Source organism: Bidens hawaiensis, unplaced genomic scaffold (genome assembly GCF_021521415.1).
Source record: "Bidens hawaiensis isolate Kalapana, Puna unplaced genomic scaffold, B.hawaiensis_p1.1 tig00029659_1, whole genome shotgun sequence".
Classification (NCBI taxonomy): domain Eukaryota; kingdom Viridiplantae; phylum Streptophyta; class Magnoliopsida; order Asterales; family Asteraceae; genus Bidens; species Bidens hawaiensis.
Window position 1 is genome coordinate 76598 of NW_027494921.1, and position 17534 is coordinate 94131.

At 35.5% G+C, this 17534-nt stretch overlaps 2 protein-coding genes and 1 pseudogene across 5 annotated transcripts; 1 reads left to right on the plus strand and 2 right to left on the minus strand.

Moving 5' to 3' along the window:
• Window positions 1-3533, minus strand: LOC143579316 (diphthine--ammonia ligase-like). Its single transcript, XM_077062657.1, has 12 exons — window positions 3240-3533; window positions 3092-3163; window positions 2909-2988; window positions 2460-2685; window positions 2339-2371; window positions 2165-2247; window positions 2027-2099; window positions 1596-1917; window positions 1191-1522; window positions 776-1113; window positions 341-683; window positions 1-226 (listed from the first exon to the last, which is right to left on the minus strand). The coding sequence occupies exons 1-12, from the start codon at window positions 3315-3317 to the stop codon at window positions 11-13; spliced, it is 2196 nt and encodes a 731-aa protein (XP_076918772.1). The 5' UTR covers window positions 3318-3533; the 3' UTR covers window positions 1-10.
• A 2184-nt stretch (window positions 3534-5717) lies between these two features.
• On the minus strand, window positions 5718-8429 carry LOC143579323 (putative serine/threonine protein phosphatase 2A regulatory subunit B''delta; annotated as a pseudogene). Its single transcript, XR_013143437.1, has 11 exons — window positions 8289-8429; window positions 7961-8203; window positions 7591-7872; window positions 7545-7560; window positions 7331-7436; window positions 6850-7148; window positions 6624-6771; window positions 6437-6546; window positions 6203-6359; window positions 6009-6134; window positions 5718-5938 (listed from the first exon to the last, which is right to left on the minus strand). The product of XR_013143437.1 is annotated as a putative serine/threonine protein phosphatase 2A regulatory subunit B''delta (transcript).
• A 1851-nt stretch (window positions 8430-10280) lies between these two features.
• LOC143579317 (sister chromatid cohesion 1 protein 4-like) lies at window positions 10281-17498 on the plus strand. Of its 3 annotated transcripts, none has more exons than XM_077062658.1 (16): window positions 10281-10425; window positions 12051-12309; window positions 12419-12516; window positions 12603-12646; window positions 12725-12789; window positions 12868-12904; window positions 12990-13518; window positions 13741-13902; window positions 13983-14900; window positions 14977-15121; window positions 15209-15345; window positions 15471-16558; window positions 16637-16670; window positions 16778-16889; window positions 16973-17102; window positions 17179-17498. In XM_077062658.1, exons 1-16 carry the CDS (start codon window positions 10302-10304, stop codon window positions 17275-17277), a joined length of 3981 nt encoding a protein of 1326 aa, XP_076918773.1. In that variant the 5' UTR covers window positions 10281-10301; the 3' UTR covers window positions 17278-17498. The 3 variants fall into 3 exon arrangements, with proteins under 3 accessions (XP_076918773.1, XP_076918774.1, XP_076918775.1); XM_077062659.1 differs by having other exon boundaries at window positions 16640-16670; XM_077062660.1 differs by having other exon boundaries at window positions 13989-14900; window positions 16640-16670.
• The last annotated feature ends 36 nt before the right edge of the window (window positions 17499-17534 follow it).

Genomic DNA, 17534 nt, shown 5'->3' on the forward strand with positions numbered 1-17534 from the left:
ATGGGGTATATCAAGATTTTCTAGCAAATAGCTCACAGGTGATTATATCATCCATGGATGTAGCACAACTCCCAGCCCCGATCACCGGCACAATGTTGAAAATGGGCTCCTCAAAAGTCTTCACCTTTTTCTTCTTTTCACTAAATTCATCAAATTTGCTTTGGATGATGAGTGATGGTGTTTCATGGGAGATGTTGGAACTTACAGAATAGTGAATTCTCAGACTCTGCAAATCAACAGAGAGATGATAAGAATTACCTCCAAATATATAGGTGTGTGTGTGTGTGTGTGTGTGTGTGTGTATACATATATGTATTTCTAAGTGGCAAAAGAAACTAACCATTACGTCATCCCAAGAGAAGTCGTTCTGTGAAAGGACTTTATCAAGACGATATAAACAAAATTGTGCAACCTTTTCCATTTTCTCCTCATCGCTGATAATTAGATTATCATCAGAAGAGATTTTGTCAGCAATTTCAGTTGTAATGGATAAGATGACTGCACATATTCTGCCACAAACAACACACTTCTGAAGACATTCATCATGCCATTTTTCTGGTTGAAAACATGAATCGAACGGATTCACTTCATGTCTTAGGTCAGACATGGCATGATCATTAACAACTTCCTCGGTTTCTGTGTCATCCTCAACAAAGAGCACGGGCTTCACCTCAACAAAAGCGCTGCACAATCGCAACGAAATGGAAGTATCAAAACAAGTTCAAAGATTTTATTTATAAGTTGTTGAAAGTTGGAGGCAAAATATTTAATGTACCTTTTTGGCAGATCAGGGACAAGTACATACAAGAAAAGAGGATTTAACACTCCAGAATGACGGTTATGTTTTAAGTTGAGTGGCTTAATTTGATTAAGAATCTCATTATGTTTTTCTTGCATACTGATTCTGTCCAATGATGAAGTAGACTTTGAACAATAAATGACAAAAAGTATGGCTGATGTACTTATTGAACAATTGAAGGATTTAGCAATGGCTTCACTGTTTATCAGGGCCTGTTCTAGTTCAGAAACAGGGCCACCGTCACATAATGACATGGTTGGAGGGTCAAGGCCCAATTGGCCCGCCATGTGAAGTATCTCTTTATGCAAAGTTGCCTACAAAATAACAGAACGTGACCACTGACCAGTTAAGAATTTATTGTCACCATTGAAGGGTATAGTAGACATTTTACCTGACTATATGGACCAATACAACTAGGGGCCCATGAAGAGATGCTTTGCACATGAAGTACTTTTTTACTGTTATCATTTGCTACCAAAACTTCCACATAAGCATTCCCGAGACCGACGTGAGACAGAGGAAGCTCAATTGTACTGCGGGATGGAACACCAAAACGACATTTCTGTTGTGTTATAAATTTCACATATGTTTCATTGGCAATAGCAAACATATTCATATCTGAGATGTATAAATGAATGTAAACTACATTCTCCCAAGAAAAACCGACTTCATTAAGTTGTGATTCTATTTTCAGCAAAACGATCTTCAAATCCTCTTGCAGATCTGACATTATATAAAAATAATGAACATATAAACTAAAACAAGAATTTAAAGATGAATGAAAATTATAACTAACCTGAACTTTTAGTGGGGTCCTGCAGCCAGCAAGATATGGAGAAAGTGTTTTCCTTCTTAGTTTTTGAAATGTGAATTTTGCGGTTTTCAAGTGGAGTCAAATCTAAGGCAACATCAGATGGCTGAGATTTCTCTTCAACTATTTCTGAAGATTCAGTTTGTACTTCAATAACAGAACCATTAATTCTGTTAATGTCAGTAATAGAAGCAGATTGTGATTTATCTTCACAATGGAATGCCAAAGGGTGAAGGATTCCAACAGGAGATATGGAATTTGAATCATGAAGTACATGTTGAAATTCATCTAGAACAATTCGAGCATACTGGAATAAATCAAAGGTGAAAACACAAACATGAACAGAAAGGTAGATAAATAGCATAACTAATAATGCAACAATTTTCATAGTCACTGAAATAAATAATAATACTTACTTTAAAGAGAGGACAATCAAGTGTTAATGTTTCATATTCTCCACCTTCACCACATATATTACTTCCATATAACCTGCCCAAAAAAAATACAATTTTAAAAGCTGATAAATAGAGAGATATAAAACTCGTTTAACATACTCGTTTAACTTACGAAGGTGTGGCCACAATTGAGACATTTCTTTTCCCAAGTGCTTTGAAGGATCTAAACCGATAGCTGCCACCTAAAAATTTAAAATTAGAATCAAGTCAAAAAGACATTAATCTACAATTAACGAGAAAGTATATTCAGAGTGAAGAAACACATTATTATACCTTGACTGTGATAGCAACAATTCCTGATTCAATCTGGTTAGGCCCGCAAAAAACATAGGAAAGTTTAGTAGAGGTGGACATATTACAAAAGTGCCAATGAATATAATAAACATTAAAGTACCATTTGTTGTAGGAGTAATGATTGATCCAACTTCCATAAATATGCTAGAGAAATGAGCCCTAGTCTTGAACAAACATTTTCTACCCGTAATCTTTGATAATCAGAAGCAATTGCACCAGATGAGACTGCTGTGATAGATGGTATCTGCTTTTTTACTTCTTTTAACAAAATAAACATGTCTTCTACTTCATCACCTAGAGTCTTGTTGTAGCTTAAATCATGGCGCCTAAAAGTTAACGATTTTACAAGTAAGAAGAAAAAAACTCACAAGCCATTGTCCAGCCAGACATACTATAAAAAGGCCTCAAATGTAAACTATATCAACCATCAAACAACACATTTCATACAAAAACAATGTCATGCGATGCTTTGAAAGCATACAGTTTTGTTGAAATTAAGAAAAAAACAGAAAACAACTCTGCTAAAAGAATTTAGATTAAATAGTTTGCCTGGTGGATCCCTGTATCTTTCGTCTAAACAGAGGCAATCCCATGCAATTTGCATAACTGACAACAATCTGATGACCAACCTAGGAGATATTAAGCAATGAAAAAACAAAACAATTAGTTTAGCACATACTATATATGCAAAATAATTACTTTTGCTTGTTATTTTAGCAGAGAAAGACTTACAGTTTGATACATGTAACTATCAAGCTCATCCACAGAATCATTGACAGGCAACAAATTTGCCAATGCAACAACCTAGAATACAAACATCACAAGATATCAGTAACTACAGCATTGATGTAGACATTGAGTGCTGATGAATCAATCTTACCTCATGGCCATATTCGAGGCATTTCATCATGGCAAAGCAGCTGTCTTTGCCACCACTAACTAACCCCACCACCTTCATCTTCTCTTTAGCAGATACAACTTGGTCGACGGTATAAGGTTCCAAATCTTTTAAAACTAATTTGATCGCTAGCAAATTTCGCCTGTATCCAGGAAACAGTCAGCAAGCAATTACTCAATTACATGTGTCATTGGTGCAAATATGATCACCATTCCAGACATATACAGATCCCATTTAGTAAAAACACCTTCTAGTATATTTCGACACATCATACTTAACACTGTGCAACGTTCCCAATTGAAGTCATCAAATCTACATAACTTTCAAACTTTCAAGATTTAACAACTAATACCAACTAGTAAACCAGTTGGAATACTCAATTTCAATATCTTTGTATTCATGTTATGGCACTATAAATTGGATTAGTCTAAAACAACGTCTATGCTTTGGTAACCAGAAACTTCATGTTACAAGTACATTCAAGTCCTTTATATAACTTTTCATTTGCACCTTGTGAAAAAAGGCAGGATCAACATAAACAGCAACTTCATATGCAAAAACATGTACTCGACAAAAGGTGAAACCGACATAGAGTCCGAGAGTGAAACTTTGCAGTCCACTGTCACACCAGAACAACTTTGATTCATTTTCAGATCAGGGTTTGCATTTTTATTTTAGTACATGTGTTGTTTTATTGCTATGAGCATCTTCGAATATAACCGGAAACCAAGACTATGCAGGAAACTCACACGGGCATTTCATCGAGCACCTGGTGCGCATATATCAAATACAATGGATAAACACCAAAGTTGATTCATTTCAGGCCCAAAATCACAAGTTTCAACAAGACCCATGATTAAATTCAAGCTTTTTTTGAAATCAAAATTGATGCACAAAAGGTTTGGGACGATGAGAGCATACCTTGTTCTGTTCGAGTGGACAAGTTGAGTTCAACGCATGACCAATGGCCAAGCGAATAATAATAAGGTATTGAAGCTTCCACCGGGCCGAACAGTGTTAAAATTCTTTGTGTCCTTTATTATTTTTTATACTGTCGTTTGTTCTCGTTTATGCGTTGTTTCGCTTTCGCACGCCGCTTTGTTCTTAACTAAGCACGTGGGCTCGGCATAAACCCTAAACACTAGTACGATATAACATTCCAACAATTGGTGTTAATTTGGTTCAGGACGTCTTTGAATTGCATAAGCAACTTCCAGACGAGTAGGTGAGGTTCACTAGTTGAATCCTTCAACTGAATGAGTTTTATCTCACCGCACTGTTGTGCCTTCGATCGTTGGCTTTAGGTGAGGGTTTACCCCGGATTGATATGCGAGTGTATCTCAATGTGGTGAATTTAATCAGTAGCATATTTGAAGGATTGATGGGTTATTCAAAAAAATAAATTGCGTTAAAAAAAGAGCAACCAAATAATGTTATTTTGTTTTTTTATATAAACGTTGACCCACTTCTCTAGTATTTACTCTTAAATCTACAACTTTAGACAGACCATCATAAGTTGAAGTCTCATCATTTGTAGATAAACAAGTATTGTTGCCTAAAGTTCATTAATATTGTTGTCATTTTATTATTTGTGTTAGGATCAGATGCAGATAGCTCTTAAAATTATAGTTTTGTAAACTTCTATTGTAGTGGTTTTGTCTCGTCGTTTCTTTGCAGTTTTTAACTATTTGTTTTTTTTTTTACTTTGGGGTCTCTCGCTTCTTGTTGAGGCTCATTATTTTTCTCATTATTTTCATACTATTCACTTTTGGCTAGTATTATATATTCACATTCACCATAGAACAAATAGGACAATCTTCCCATGGCGTTTATCAATTAAGATTAAGGTTAATTACAAAACTTTGCAATTAGTCACTTTTATAAGCATTATTCAATAAAGATGGTGTGACTGATAATGACCCTTTCGGATAAAAATATATTATATATAATGAGCCAATCTTGAAATTTGTAGTCAATGATGAAGATCTTGGAAGCAATTCTATCCAACAACTCATTGAACACAGAAAGTATTCTTAGCTTAATAATTCTCAAATCTAAAACTTAATCCAACCACCAATACGAAACCAAACTATTTAACCCAGTAAAACGTCACTCGATAGGTCGAGATGAAACCAAGCTTAATCTGTCATTCTATTATATACGGAAATCTCAATATCAAAACATATATGTCCAGACGGGAAAGTTGAAAATGTTTCCAGAACACTAAAATGCTTCTAACTAAATCACCTGAGTGACCTGATCATATGCAACCAACCCTTTTTTACAGCCGGGAGATCAAATTCTTTAGCTGTTGATAACAGCAGATTAATCGTGTGGAGATTCATCGTTTCAGCTTCATCATACTTGGCGACTGGTCAAAAAACTCTGCAGCCTGCTCTTCAGCATCCCCAGGCTTCTTTAAAGAATGCTTAAACTCGTCTGCAGCGAAAGATTATTTTAACTTTTAAGCGTAGCTGGTTACAGATGAGGATTAACTTATAATATAAAATTTGAACACCATTAAATACCTCGATACGCAACTAGAAGGGGGCTTCAAGAGATTTATCCCATACATCTGCACTACCATTAGAGGCATCTTCAGCATCTTCCTCCATTGAAAGCCTAATGTATTCCCTATGTCCAAACCGGTCCCACTCTGTTAATGTAGGATTCTCACCTTCCTGTTAACAAAATAAAGTTTTATTGTTCTTTTCAAATAAAAGATTTGCTTAGCAAAAATGGGTATGAGACCTGACGAATGAGGAATGGATCGTGACTTTCACAGGCCATAAACTTGTTAAGATTAAACAAGATATTGAAAACACTACCAGAAAGTTTGCTTCCTTTCAAGTCACGAAGAGTAAAATACCCCTCATCCTGCAAGATACGCAATTTTAATTATGAATATATGTAAAACAGATAAAATTATGAATAAAACTAAGTACCTTTGGTCCAACCATGTCGACTATCTGACATAATACGTCCTCAAAAATTACAGGCTCTTGGGCCATGCATTCCATGCGATGCAACGGCTCTTCATAGAAGAATTGCATTACATTTTTCGTCAGGACTCCATTTCCATCCAAATCTATACACTTAAACCTGATAAGAAGAAGGTTCTTTCATATGTCAGAGATGAAAAATAAGATATTTATACATATGTATGACCAATGTCATACCAGTACTCAAGGCTTGGCTCGGATGATTTATCCTCTTCAGATAAAATGAAGTAAACAAAATCTTCATATCCCATTTTCCCTTCAACCTTACCGGTGAACTTTCTTGGAACCTGAAAGGTCAAAATTCAAATTAAACACAAATATAAACTAAAATGAACGATTATTAATTAACTATCACTATCCAAACCTGAGAAAATATTCTGTCAACAATTCTGTAGGTCAATGCATGGTTGCCATATTTTATAAGGTTCTCTTCATCAATCAAAAAATCATGATCTGTGTCCAGCTCCCAGAATTTGCAATATATCACATAAAAGTGCTCGTAAGAGAAATATCTGTAGAGATATATGTTGTTAATATGAATACGGTAATATTTCACTTGTGATTGCACTGACACTAATAAAAGAAATTACCTCAAAACTTTGTTTATGTCTTCTTCTTCGTCTGCATGCATCATTGCAGCAATTAAATTTCCACGTTTCAGTTCGCTCAGGGTTAGACGACTATTTCCCGCTCTATTCACGTAGTAAAATATTCTGTATATTACTGTTTCAGCTGAGAATTGCAATCAAATTATAGATTAGTAATTAATTCACTATGTTATAAACAAATTAATAAAAGCATACCAATGTACCATATCAGGTGTGCCTTGTAAGAACTCCAGACCGGGATGCATTGCCAAAAGTTCACGAAGTATAGGTTTGAAATCCTCCTATTGAGATTTGAAATTCGCATTGTAACATGAATAAAATATACCAAAAATATAGTTTCCGGCATTCAAGAAAAAGTCAACGCATGCTAAATTCAGATTTGAAATTATTGTAACATCAGTTTAGATGAAGGTTTTTGTATTTCTTTTTAAGACACATACAGGGTTTAAGTAAGAATTAATACATGAGTTAGATATCTCAAATCAGGCTGCTTTAATATTGTAAATATCTGGGTAGCTATATCTTTTGTCAGCATGTTGCCATGAACCCAATAGTCAACAAATGCATCCCTGCAAAAATGTTTAAGACAAATTTAGGAAAATCAACACTAAATGTCGCAACTTCAATCATCGGCAATAATTTCATACAACGTATGTTAGTGATAACAATGTTTCAACACAGTCAATAATCATTCTAGCGTATTTATATGGATTTCAAAAAAACTGCTATTTAAAGATAAGAATATAAAAAGAGTGGTCAAGAAAAATGATGGCAGCTTGCATATTTCCTTTGTAACTGGCTTAAATTCTAACCATGCAATACAAATTAGCACAATTAAACTACTATGGTTCATGGTACAATATGTATGATTAAAGCTAGGTAGACCGTAGACACCTTACCATGCAATTGTAGTCCTTCCACATGACCATAGAAAAACTGATTAATTCTAAATATGCATAGTTCTTTTATTTCATTTGGCGGTGGATGACCATCCTGAAAGTAAAACTGCAACCATCGCACATTCGTATGTATTTCAGTCAAAACTAGAGCAAGCAAATATCTTCAACTAAAAGTTGACTATTTCTAACAAAACCCGAGGTATTAACTCTTTCACTGGCTCGCTAATCAATCTCAAAGGCGAACCTAAAACCGACGGGCCCGCTCTGTGTTTCAAGACACGAGGAGAACCAGACGAGCTTCTTGGCGAGAGCGGAGGCGTGCTGGCAGCTGGAAACATGGAAGGAACCGCGCTGCCAGATGTCGCCTTCGGGCTGTTAGTTGATCCAGACACACTCAACGGAACACCGGCCTTAGCATTGCTAATCAAAGACTTGACCTATATTCATAAAAATAATATATACCATGAATAGTTTCTTATCCATATATTAAACAAACTAAAACTATTAAACACATAAGCATACAAGTGAAGTGGTTTCGGGCAGCGAAAGCCATTGATCGAACAGCTTATGTGCAACAAAAGGGTTTGATTTAATAGCCAAGGGGGAGACTTCATTGAGCTGTAACAATTCCAGGTCAAGACAACCGGTACAATCAACATTCATATTATTATTATTATTATTATTATTATTATCAACTCCAATGAATTGAAACCCAGATCTCAAATTGCAACAATCAACTTTAACCCTAGTAAACCAACTTCTTTATCATAGCCCTATTAGCTGGTTGACTGTTGCTAGGGTTTAGAGTGAATGAAATGGTAAAGAATTGTAATTTGGAATTGGGTTAATAAAAGCTTGAAGATCCCAAGTCGGAATTGGGGGTTTTCATGTATGAAGAAGACAAGTGTTCTTCTTCCTTTCCTTGAATACCAATCAATTAACTCATTCATTTCTGTTATATGTTTGCCACTTTTTTTTATTCAAATTATTTTTTAGTTTATTATACAACTTGTTTTGTTCCTTTTTTTTTATCTTTTCTTTTTTATAAGTTTACGGTAGTCTAAATCGGATTATTATTTTTTAAGAGACACCTCCCTTATGGTAGTCTAAATCGAATCTGGCACCACCCTTTTAAGAGACATATGCCTTTATCATGTGGGCTAGCCCACATTGACTGTCTAAATCGGATTTTTGTATTTGAAAATATATATGAAAACCGATCTAAATAACATTCTGATTAGCTAGTTGTATTTGTAGTCAACCTTTTATGAATGTAAAGCATGCAGCCTAAATAAATGATATAGATTTATTGTGGCATATATTAGAGCATTCTCATTCAACCCCTTATACAGCATTATATGAGGTATGTTTTTATAATTTAAAGAATAATTCAGGGTGTTGTGAGTGAAGAGTTTTTATATTTTAGAAAAAGTAGTAATTTTTTTGTATATTTGAAAAGTTACTGTTCATCCCTATAATTTTTTAATATATTTTGAAAGTGGTTGTGTGTGAAGAAAATGTATAAAAAGTATTATTTAATTGAAATAGAAAGAGAAAAATAAAATGAGTTGTAGTATAATTTTTGATTTGGAAATAGGGGTGACATGAGAATGCTCTTATGCTATTACTGACTTATATATATATTTTATTTTGCACTAAATTTTTAGGATTTGAGTTCATAGATTAAGAGGTTGAAGATAAAATCAATTAAGTTACTACAATGTTGTAAAAGTTGTTAGGCGGGCGACTGGGGAGTTGCGAGTACTCGGGAGTAGTCGCGGATTACTCATAAAATACCTAAGGAGTACTCGGCCGAGGCGGAGAGTACTCGATCTAGACGGGGAGTAATCGGGGAATTCTCGACCGTCTACTCAGAAGTTTTAAAACATTGAGTTAATATAAAATAACCAAACTATCAAACTCATGCCAGATCATCTCATACAAAAACCAAGGGTGAAAAGTGAAAACCAAGATTTGTTATGCAAATTTAAAAGATTAGAAAAGTAGATACATAAACCTTAACTTGATGGTTGGAAACTGCAACTGCATGATGACAGACAGTTAAAATAATGAATAGTTTAAAGAGCACTTAAAACTAACATCCAAAGCACACAGCATATGCCCCCATGCTTACAACCAGTAGTCACTCACCATATCCAACAACACACCCACTCTTTGACCTTTCTCTTTCTCTCTCTAAAAAGTTTTACTACATTCAAATCTCTTTCATTCTTTCTTTCATAATAAAGTTATTATTATTATTATTATTATCTTAGCTAAGCTACCTTCCTCCATCTCATACAACACACAGCCCAAACCCATAATCTTGAAAGAAACTATTTATTTATTTATTTGGATCAAGTTCTCATCTTTCTGTCAAATCTAGGGTTTTATTTGGTGGGTTTGTACTGGGTACTTAAATTTGGTCAGTTTTCTAATTGAACCAATGATTATGTGGAGTTGGGGTCCTGATTGAAGAAAGAAATTGGGGATTTTGAAGTGAGTCTAGTCTAGACTAGGGTTTGTTCAGAAAGGATGTTTTATTCGCAGTTCATATTGGCGAAAAAGGGCCCGTTAGGGACGATATGGATCGCCGCGCATTTGGAGAGGAAGCTCCGAAAGAATCAAGTTGCTGATACCGATATCGGTGTCTCTGTAGGTAATAATATGAAGTTGTGCATAAAGTTAGTGACTTTATATCATTTTTCTTGTGTTTCCATATATAATATGTGAGTCTGGCTTATTTATTGAAAGCTGCCTTTGTTTAGTTAGTGTCTTTAAGGAAGTATCATTTCACTGAATTAACTGCAACTTGTTGGCCTATACTTGAACAGAAACTAGCCTTTTAACTTTTTAGCTTAGACAAAAGACTCTTATATTTGGGGACAAGGGACTCCTAATTAAGTTGCTTCTAATTTTTAGTCTTTTAGGGAAGAACTTGTAGATTCTTCATTCCTTTTGGAAGATAACGTAATACAGAACAGTCGAACCTATCGATTAGAAGATCCAAAAACATTTTCCTATATATAGTTGGCGACTTCGGTTTATTATTGAAACTTGCCTCTGTTTAGGGAAGTATTTTATGAGCTTAGGAATTTTCCTTTTGAAACCCTAAACTTGTTCATCCGCAGCCTTTAACTGAATTAACAACAAGTTGTTGACCAATACCGCAAGAGAAACCAATCTTTATCTTTGTATTTTTTTACTGATGATTTATAAGTTAAGGACTGCTAACCCAAAGGCTCACCCTATTTTCACTTGTTAATTTATCATGGTTGGTTTCGACAGATATAAGGAATTTTATGGCTTATTAAAGGAAGTATTTTATGGCCTGTGGTTTGAAGCTAACAGTACTTTTACAAGTTTAAGAATTTTCCTTTTAAAAGCCTAAAGTTCATCCCCGTCGTTTAACTGAATTAACCGCAATTTGTTGGCCTTTGAACCGTTATCTTTATAATATAGACAAAAGAGTCTTGTTTATTAGGGAGCTAAGCAAGTCCTAAGTAGCTTTAGTTTTTGCTGTTTGGTTTCTACTTTTTTAGTCTTTTAGGGAAGAACTTATAGATTCTTCTTTCCTTTCGGAAGATACAAAAAACAGAACAGTCAAAATCTCTTGATATTAGAAGATCCAAGATGCTCTTTCAATGTACATTTCTGGTTAAAATGGAACTTATAGATATGAAGAATCCCTATGGCATAAAGATTTATCTTTTACTTACTGATGATAATGATATACAAAGACTGCTATCCCAAAGGTTTTGTACCCTTGATTGTGAAATTACGGTGACTTTAGGATCTTGTGATTTATGTGAAAATAGGTTATATATAGCAATTTCTGTAAGTTAAAAGAGCCTGATGAGGCACTTGATCCTCAAAAAAAAAAAAGGGACATGCACCCTTAACCGAAGTCTTGAAAAGAAAAAAAAAGGAAATTATGCATGAAAGTGTGCAGTTTACGTGTCCTGTTAGTAATACAAATGCCCCTAAATCATATGAAGTGTGCCTTTTTACCTAAGTGAACAGGTATCATAAATTTATATGAAGTCAATTGTCTTTTTGATGATTGACTGGGCTGAAGTGAAGTGTATATTAAAAAAAATTAATTTTCTTAATTTGGAGAACAAACACATAGTGTTGATAAGTATATGGTAGAATTGTGTTTAAATCTTATATTACACTTGGGCCTTGATTGGACTTTTAAGAATGAAATTAAGGGCGTATTGGATATATGTTTTAAAAAAAATAAAGTGTTTCACATGATAATTATTCATTTGCTTTTGACAGATTCAATCTTATTTCCTGAGATGCCTATTGCACTGCGATTGTCCAGTCATCTTTTGCTCGGTGTGGTTAGGATTTACTCAAAAAAGGTCAATTACCTTTTTGATGACTGCAGCGAGGCTTTGCTTAAAGTCAAGCAAGCTTTTCAGTCCACTGCTGTTGACTTGCCACCTGAAGAGTCTACTGCTCCATATCACTCAATTACCTTGCCAGAGACCTTTGATCTAGATGATTTTGAGCTGCCAGACAGTGATCTGCAGGGGTTAGTTTATCACTATAAATCTTTTCAGGGGTTATTACTGTCAATTAATTATAGAACCTTAGCCTGCTGGTTTTCATTTATCATCATTACTGATATAAATAATTTGCAGTAATTATGTTGATCAGCACATTAGTTCAAAGGACCAGATCACACTACAAGATACTATGGAGGGTGTTATTTATTCTACATCTAAATTTGGACTTGATGGTTGGTATCCTATCCGTGTCCATTAATAACAGGTCTATTTATGTTTATTTGCAATTCTTATTCTTATAATTTGCTTTTGTTTATAGAGAGATTTGGTGATGGTGATGCATCTGGTTTGGATCTTGACGAGGTAAATGTCTGTCTTATAGAATCTTGAATATTTGGATTATCACTAAAAAGTTTTGAAAATGAAAATTGGTGCAAACAGGAACTGTTGGTTGAGAAGGCTGCAACTCCTGAACTTGCTGCTGCTGCTGGTGCGTCACATTCAGAGTATGTTACTGTAAATTATATTCCTCCTTTTGGTATTCTCTTTTCATGTTTTAACATAAATTCATCCTTCAATCTCAGTGATGATCCTCAGGCATCTGGTGGCATTGGAAATGAGGTCCATAACAGAACTTAAAATTATCTTTGTTTTACTTTTTAATTGTGATATTCTCAACCTTACACAAATATGTTTTTGATATCAGCATTTGGATGATTCTGATGGTGATAATGAACCAGTTGACTATGCCCAAGGTCCAAGTACTCCGGGACTATGGGAAGAACCAAATTTGCCCAACGTTCACGAAACTTCTGCATGTGATGATCATCATGAACCAGAAAATCATGCCAAAACTGAATCTGTAGTGAAGGAGAATTTAGAAAATGTTTTCCCACGTGAACATCATAATCTATTTGAGTCGCATGCGAAATCACCACCTCACGTTGCGGAGACCGAGCATCATGATCTTGGTTCAACTCCTTTTACAGAATTACTTTCAACTCAAACTGTGTCTAAAGAACCTACCAAAGTGGATGCTTTACTAAATCAGCATGTCAGTGACAAGCCCCCTGGATTTCAGACTGCCAATGATAACCATCAAAATCTACATATCAGTGACATGCCCCCGGGATTTCAGACTTCCAATGATAACCGTAAAAATCAACATGTCAGTGACATGCCCCCTGGATTTCAGACTGCCAATGATAACCATCAAAACTTTATAAAACATCAAGGTATGTTAATGTGTTTTGTACATAAGCTATTTAAAAAAAAATCATCTTAACTTTCCATATTATTTCAGGAAATCAGGACCCTGGTGTTCAGACTACCAATGATAATCATGGAAATTTTATAGAATATCGAGGCATGTTATGTGTAGTTTAATTAGACCCCACTAGCTAACTGCTTTAATAAGGTTGTTTTGGAGTATCATTATTTTCCTTTTATTTATGCAGGAAATCAGGAGAATGCATTTCATCCAACCACTGAATTGGAATCAAGCACTGATAAAGTCAATCATGTTGGTACTCCGCTTCTGTTTTCGCATGACAGCATGCCAGATTCTAACCTTCCTAGTCTTAGGCCATGTGTTACATTCCCCATCGATGAAACTAGTGGTAAGAAGCTGAAGTTGCATATCTATAATCTTCCTAGTGTCCTCAAATTAACATCAAACTAATGTGTGATTATTTTCCAGTTGAAGGACTGCATGCAACTGAAGCATTCAATAGAAACTTTCCAGAAGCTCATCATGCTCAATTTGATCAGAACCACCAAGTCCGGGTGGACAATGTAATTCAACGGGAGCTGCAAGTAGAAAACATCAACAGCTACTCTAATGACTTTTCTACCCATGCAACTCAAAGGCAGGTGCAAGCAGAGAACATCAATAGATACACCAATGACTTTTCTACCCCTGTAACTCATAGGGAGGTTCAAGTAGAAAACACCGACAGCTATGCTAATGACTTACCTGCTCCTGAGAAACGGCTCTCTTTACCACATTGGCTTTCAGATGTACCCAAAAGCTTTGTACCCGAAACTACACCAATTGAGAAAGACATAACATCGGGAACAAAACGCAGTTTCACTGAAAGCTCAATGACTGATCAAAGTCTGAATTTAAATGAATCTTCGGGTTTTTACAACACAAATATGCCTTCTCAGAGTTTAAACTTAAATGCATCTTCTGGTCCGAGTCTAAATATGAATCAATCTTCGGGATTTTTCACCACAAATACGTCAGCCCCGAGTATAAATATGAATCAATCTTCGGGATTTTTCACCACAAATACGCGAACCCCGAGTATAAATATGAATCAGTCTTCGGGATTTTTCACCACCAATACGACAGTCGCGGGTATAAATCTGAATCAATCTTCGGGTTTCTTGCCCACCAATACAACTGTCCCTGGCATAAATTTGAACCAGTCCTCGAGTTTTTTCACCACAAATACAACCGCTCAGAGTTTAAATTCAAATCAATCTTCGGGGTTTTTCAACACAAATACGACTGCTCAGAGTTCAAATTTGAATCAGTCGTCGGGTCCATTCACCATAAATATGAGTGGACAATCTGTTGTGAACGACGATGATTTGTTATCTTCAATATTAGGTAAGCAGGCTATTCTTTTTCCTTTTTCAAAGTTTTGAGCTAATTTATTAAATGATGATTTCTTTTGTATATAAAGTTGGAAGAAAGTCTTCAATATTAAAAATGAAACCGACTCCTCCTGTTGCGACACAATCTACAAAACGTAGACGAGCTACTGCACCCAAAACTGGTGTTCCAAAAAGGAAGGTGCTCATGGATGATAACATGGTTTTGCATGGCGAGTATGTTCCATTTCATTGTTTGTTTTTTTTATATTAATTTGTTAGTCTGCGAACACTTATAAGGTTGATTTCTCTTTTTTCAAACAGCACAATCCGTCAGCAGTTGACAAACACGGAAGACATTCGACGATTAAGAAAGAAAGCTCCTTGCACACGTTCTGAAATTTCAATGCTGGAGAAACAGTTCTGGCAAGATGACATTTTTAGTGAACCTATATTGACCGGTGAGTTTTTTCACCTGTAGTGAACCTACATTAATTTTTTTTTTTTTTTTTACTTTATAGATAGTTTTAGATATCACTGTTGGGTTATTTGCTTTTTACAAATACTGACAATCCTTATTTTACAGGGGTGTCCACCAAATTGGCTTCTTTACATAATCAGTTATATAATCTAAGTAAAATTGTTGTCTCCCATGATGATGCTTCTTTAGAAGACCCGAAATCAATTTCCCAGAATCATGAAAAGAACACACAACTGGAAGTTGGGCCAAGTGTTCCTAAAGGAAATGTCAACTTTGACCCTGTTGCACAGCCAGTTGATCATGTTTCTAAAGAAAATGTCAACTTTGACCGTGTTGCACAGCCGGTTGACCCTGTTCCTAATGAAAATGTTACCTTTGACCGTGTTGCACAGTCGGTTGATCCCGCTCCTAAAGAAAGTGCCAACTTTAACCCTGTTGTACAGTCGGTTGAGTTTCCTACGGTGACAGACAACCGCACACATGATAACACTGCAGTCAATTCAGATTATTATGCAATTCAACCACCACAGATGGCTGCAACTGAACATGTGGCAGAACCAGAACCCTTTAATTCAGAACATGATCTTTTTGGGGAGAGAACTGCAATGGAAATTGATCCAAAACACTTTCCGGAAGCTAATATTGGAGTGCCTGTTATGCCTACTGAGGTTGAACCGCCAAGACATGCTGGTATGGTCCCAAGTGAGACTTATGACATGTCGACTGCAGCGACCAAGGTTCAGGTGAATGCTTCTCTGCAAACCGATGCTCCAGGTGTGGATTCAACGGAGAAAATGGAATTACAGTCTGTTGACATGGATGCAAACAGCTTTAAATCTCTTGAAAGTAGCATACCAGCTTCTGAAACCAACGCTGATGTTGCTCCTGTTAATGAAGAATCAGAAGAAAAACATGATCAAGAAGGCGCTGAATATAGGAAAAATGAAGAAAAGATTGTACGTGAGGAGGATGCAGCCATAACTTTAAATGTTGCGTCTGGTATTCATAATTCAGTTTACAATGGTATATTTGGTGAAGATTTTGGAACAGGTGCAGCATATAATGCTGAAGCCAATCCAGTTTTGGAAAATGCTTTGTTGGATGAAAGAGAAAAACCAGGTCATGTTACTTTTGAGACTACTGAAATGAACGTTGAAGATATTCCCACTGATAACAGGGTTGATGAAAATGATGTAAGTTAAATTCTAGTTTTAGCATTGTTATAAAAGAATGATTAATACCAAATTCTTATTTTGCATTCTTTTGCGCAGGAGGTCACTCATACCGCAGTTGAAAATGATACAGGTTTGCATTCTTACCAACTCACTCTTAATACGTTGTGACATTAAAATGTAATAAAGCGTATCTGTATATTGCATTATCGTTATTTGAACGGGTGGTTTGTTGTTCAGATTTCTTGAATTTTGATGATGATGATGACGGGGCGGATGCTGGTGCTGATTACGGGACTGATGTGGAAGCCACACGGGTTATTGACAACAGCGGATGGTCTTCCCGTACAAAGTGCGTGTACACATGTTACTCTTGAGTAAAGCTAATGAAATTATCATTTTCACACTTTGTTGATGATTTACTTTGGTGGTTAGGGCTGTTGCAAAATACCTCCAAATTATGTTTGACAAGGAAGGAGAGTGCGGAAGGAACATGATTTCTGTAAACAATCTGCTCGTCGGCAAAACACGCAAGGAAGCTTCAAGAATGTTCTTTGAAACATTGGCAAGTTTATGATTTTCAACATGCATACTTAACTGATTATCGTTTTGCTTATATTAATTAGAGACGTGTTTTACAGGTTCTGAAGACGAAGGATTACATCCATGTAGAGCAGGCAGATCCATTTGAAACTATAAATGTTTTCCCACGATCGAAGCTTTTGAAATCAGACTTTTAATGGACATTTACTAATTCAATTGAAGCCGGGTCATTGTTAGAAGATATCTGTCTGTCCTGTTTGTTTGTTTGTTTGGTTCGCAAGTCAAGTAAAGTAGTTATCTTGGTAGTCACTTTTAACCATGGAGTTTAGTAGATTATGCACCACATGGTTGTTAGAACCTATGTATTAATAATTATTTGTATATACGTATATAGCATCGATCGACATGCTAATTTACCAGTCCTGCTATTATTGTGTGACTTGTTTTAGTGAGC

What these genes read in the sequence shown, in the direction of transcription:
- LOC143579317 (XM_077062658.1), top strand. Translation starts at nt 10,302, where the DNA reads ATGTTTTATTCGCAGTTCATATTGGCGAAAAAGGGCCCGTTAGGGACG. An exon ending in AACATGGTTTTGCATGGCGA is followed by an intron (nt 15,122 to 15,208) that starts GTATGTTCCATT and finishes TTTTTCAAACAG; the next exon opens with CACAATCCGTCAGCAGTTGA. An exon ending in CGCAGTTGAAAATGATACAG is followed by an intron (nt 16,671 to 16,777) that starts GTTTGCATTCTT and finishes TTTGTTGTTCAG; the next exon opens with ATTTCTTGAATTTTGATGAT.
- LOC143579316 (XM_077062657.1), bottom strand. Translation starts at nt 3,317, where the DNA reads ATGAAGGTGGTGGGGTTAGTTAGTGGTGGCAAAGACAGCTGCTTTGCC. An exon ending in AAGATACAGGGATCCACCAG is followed by an intron (nt 2,686 to 2,908) that starts GCAAACTATTTA and finishes GTTAACTTTTAG; the next exon opens with GCGCCATGATTTAAGCTACA. An exon ending in TTGTTGCTATCACAGTCAAG is followed by an intron (nt 2,248 to 2,338) that starts GTATAATAATGT and finishes TTAAATTTTTAG; the next exon opens with GTGGCAGCTATCGGTTTAGA.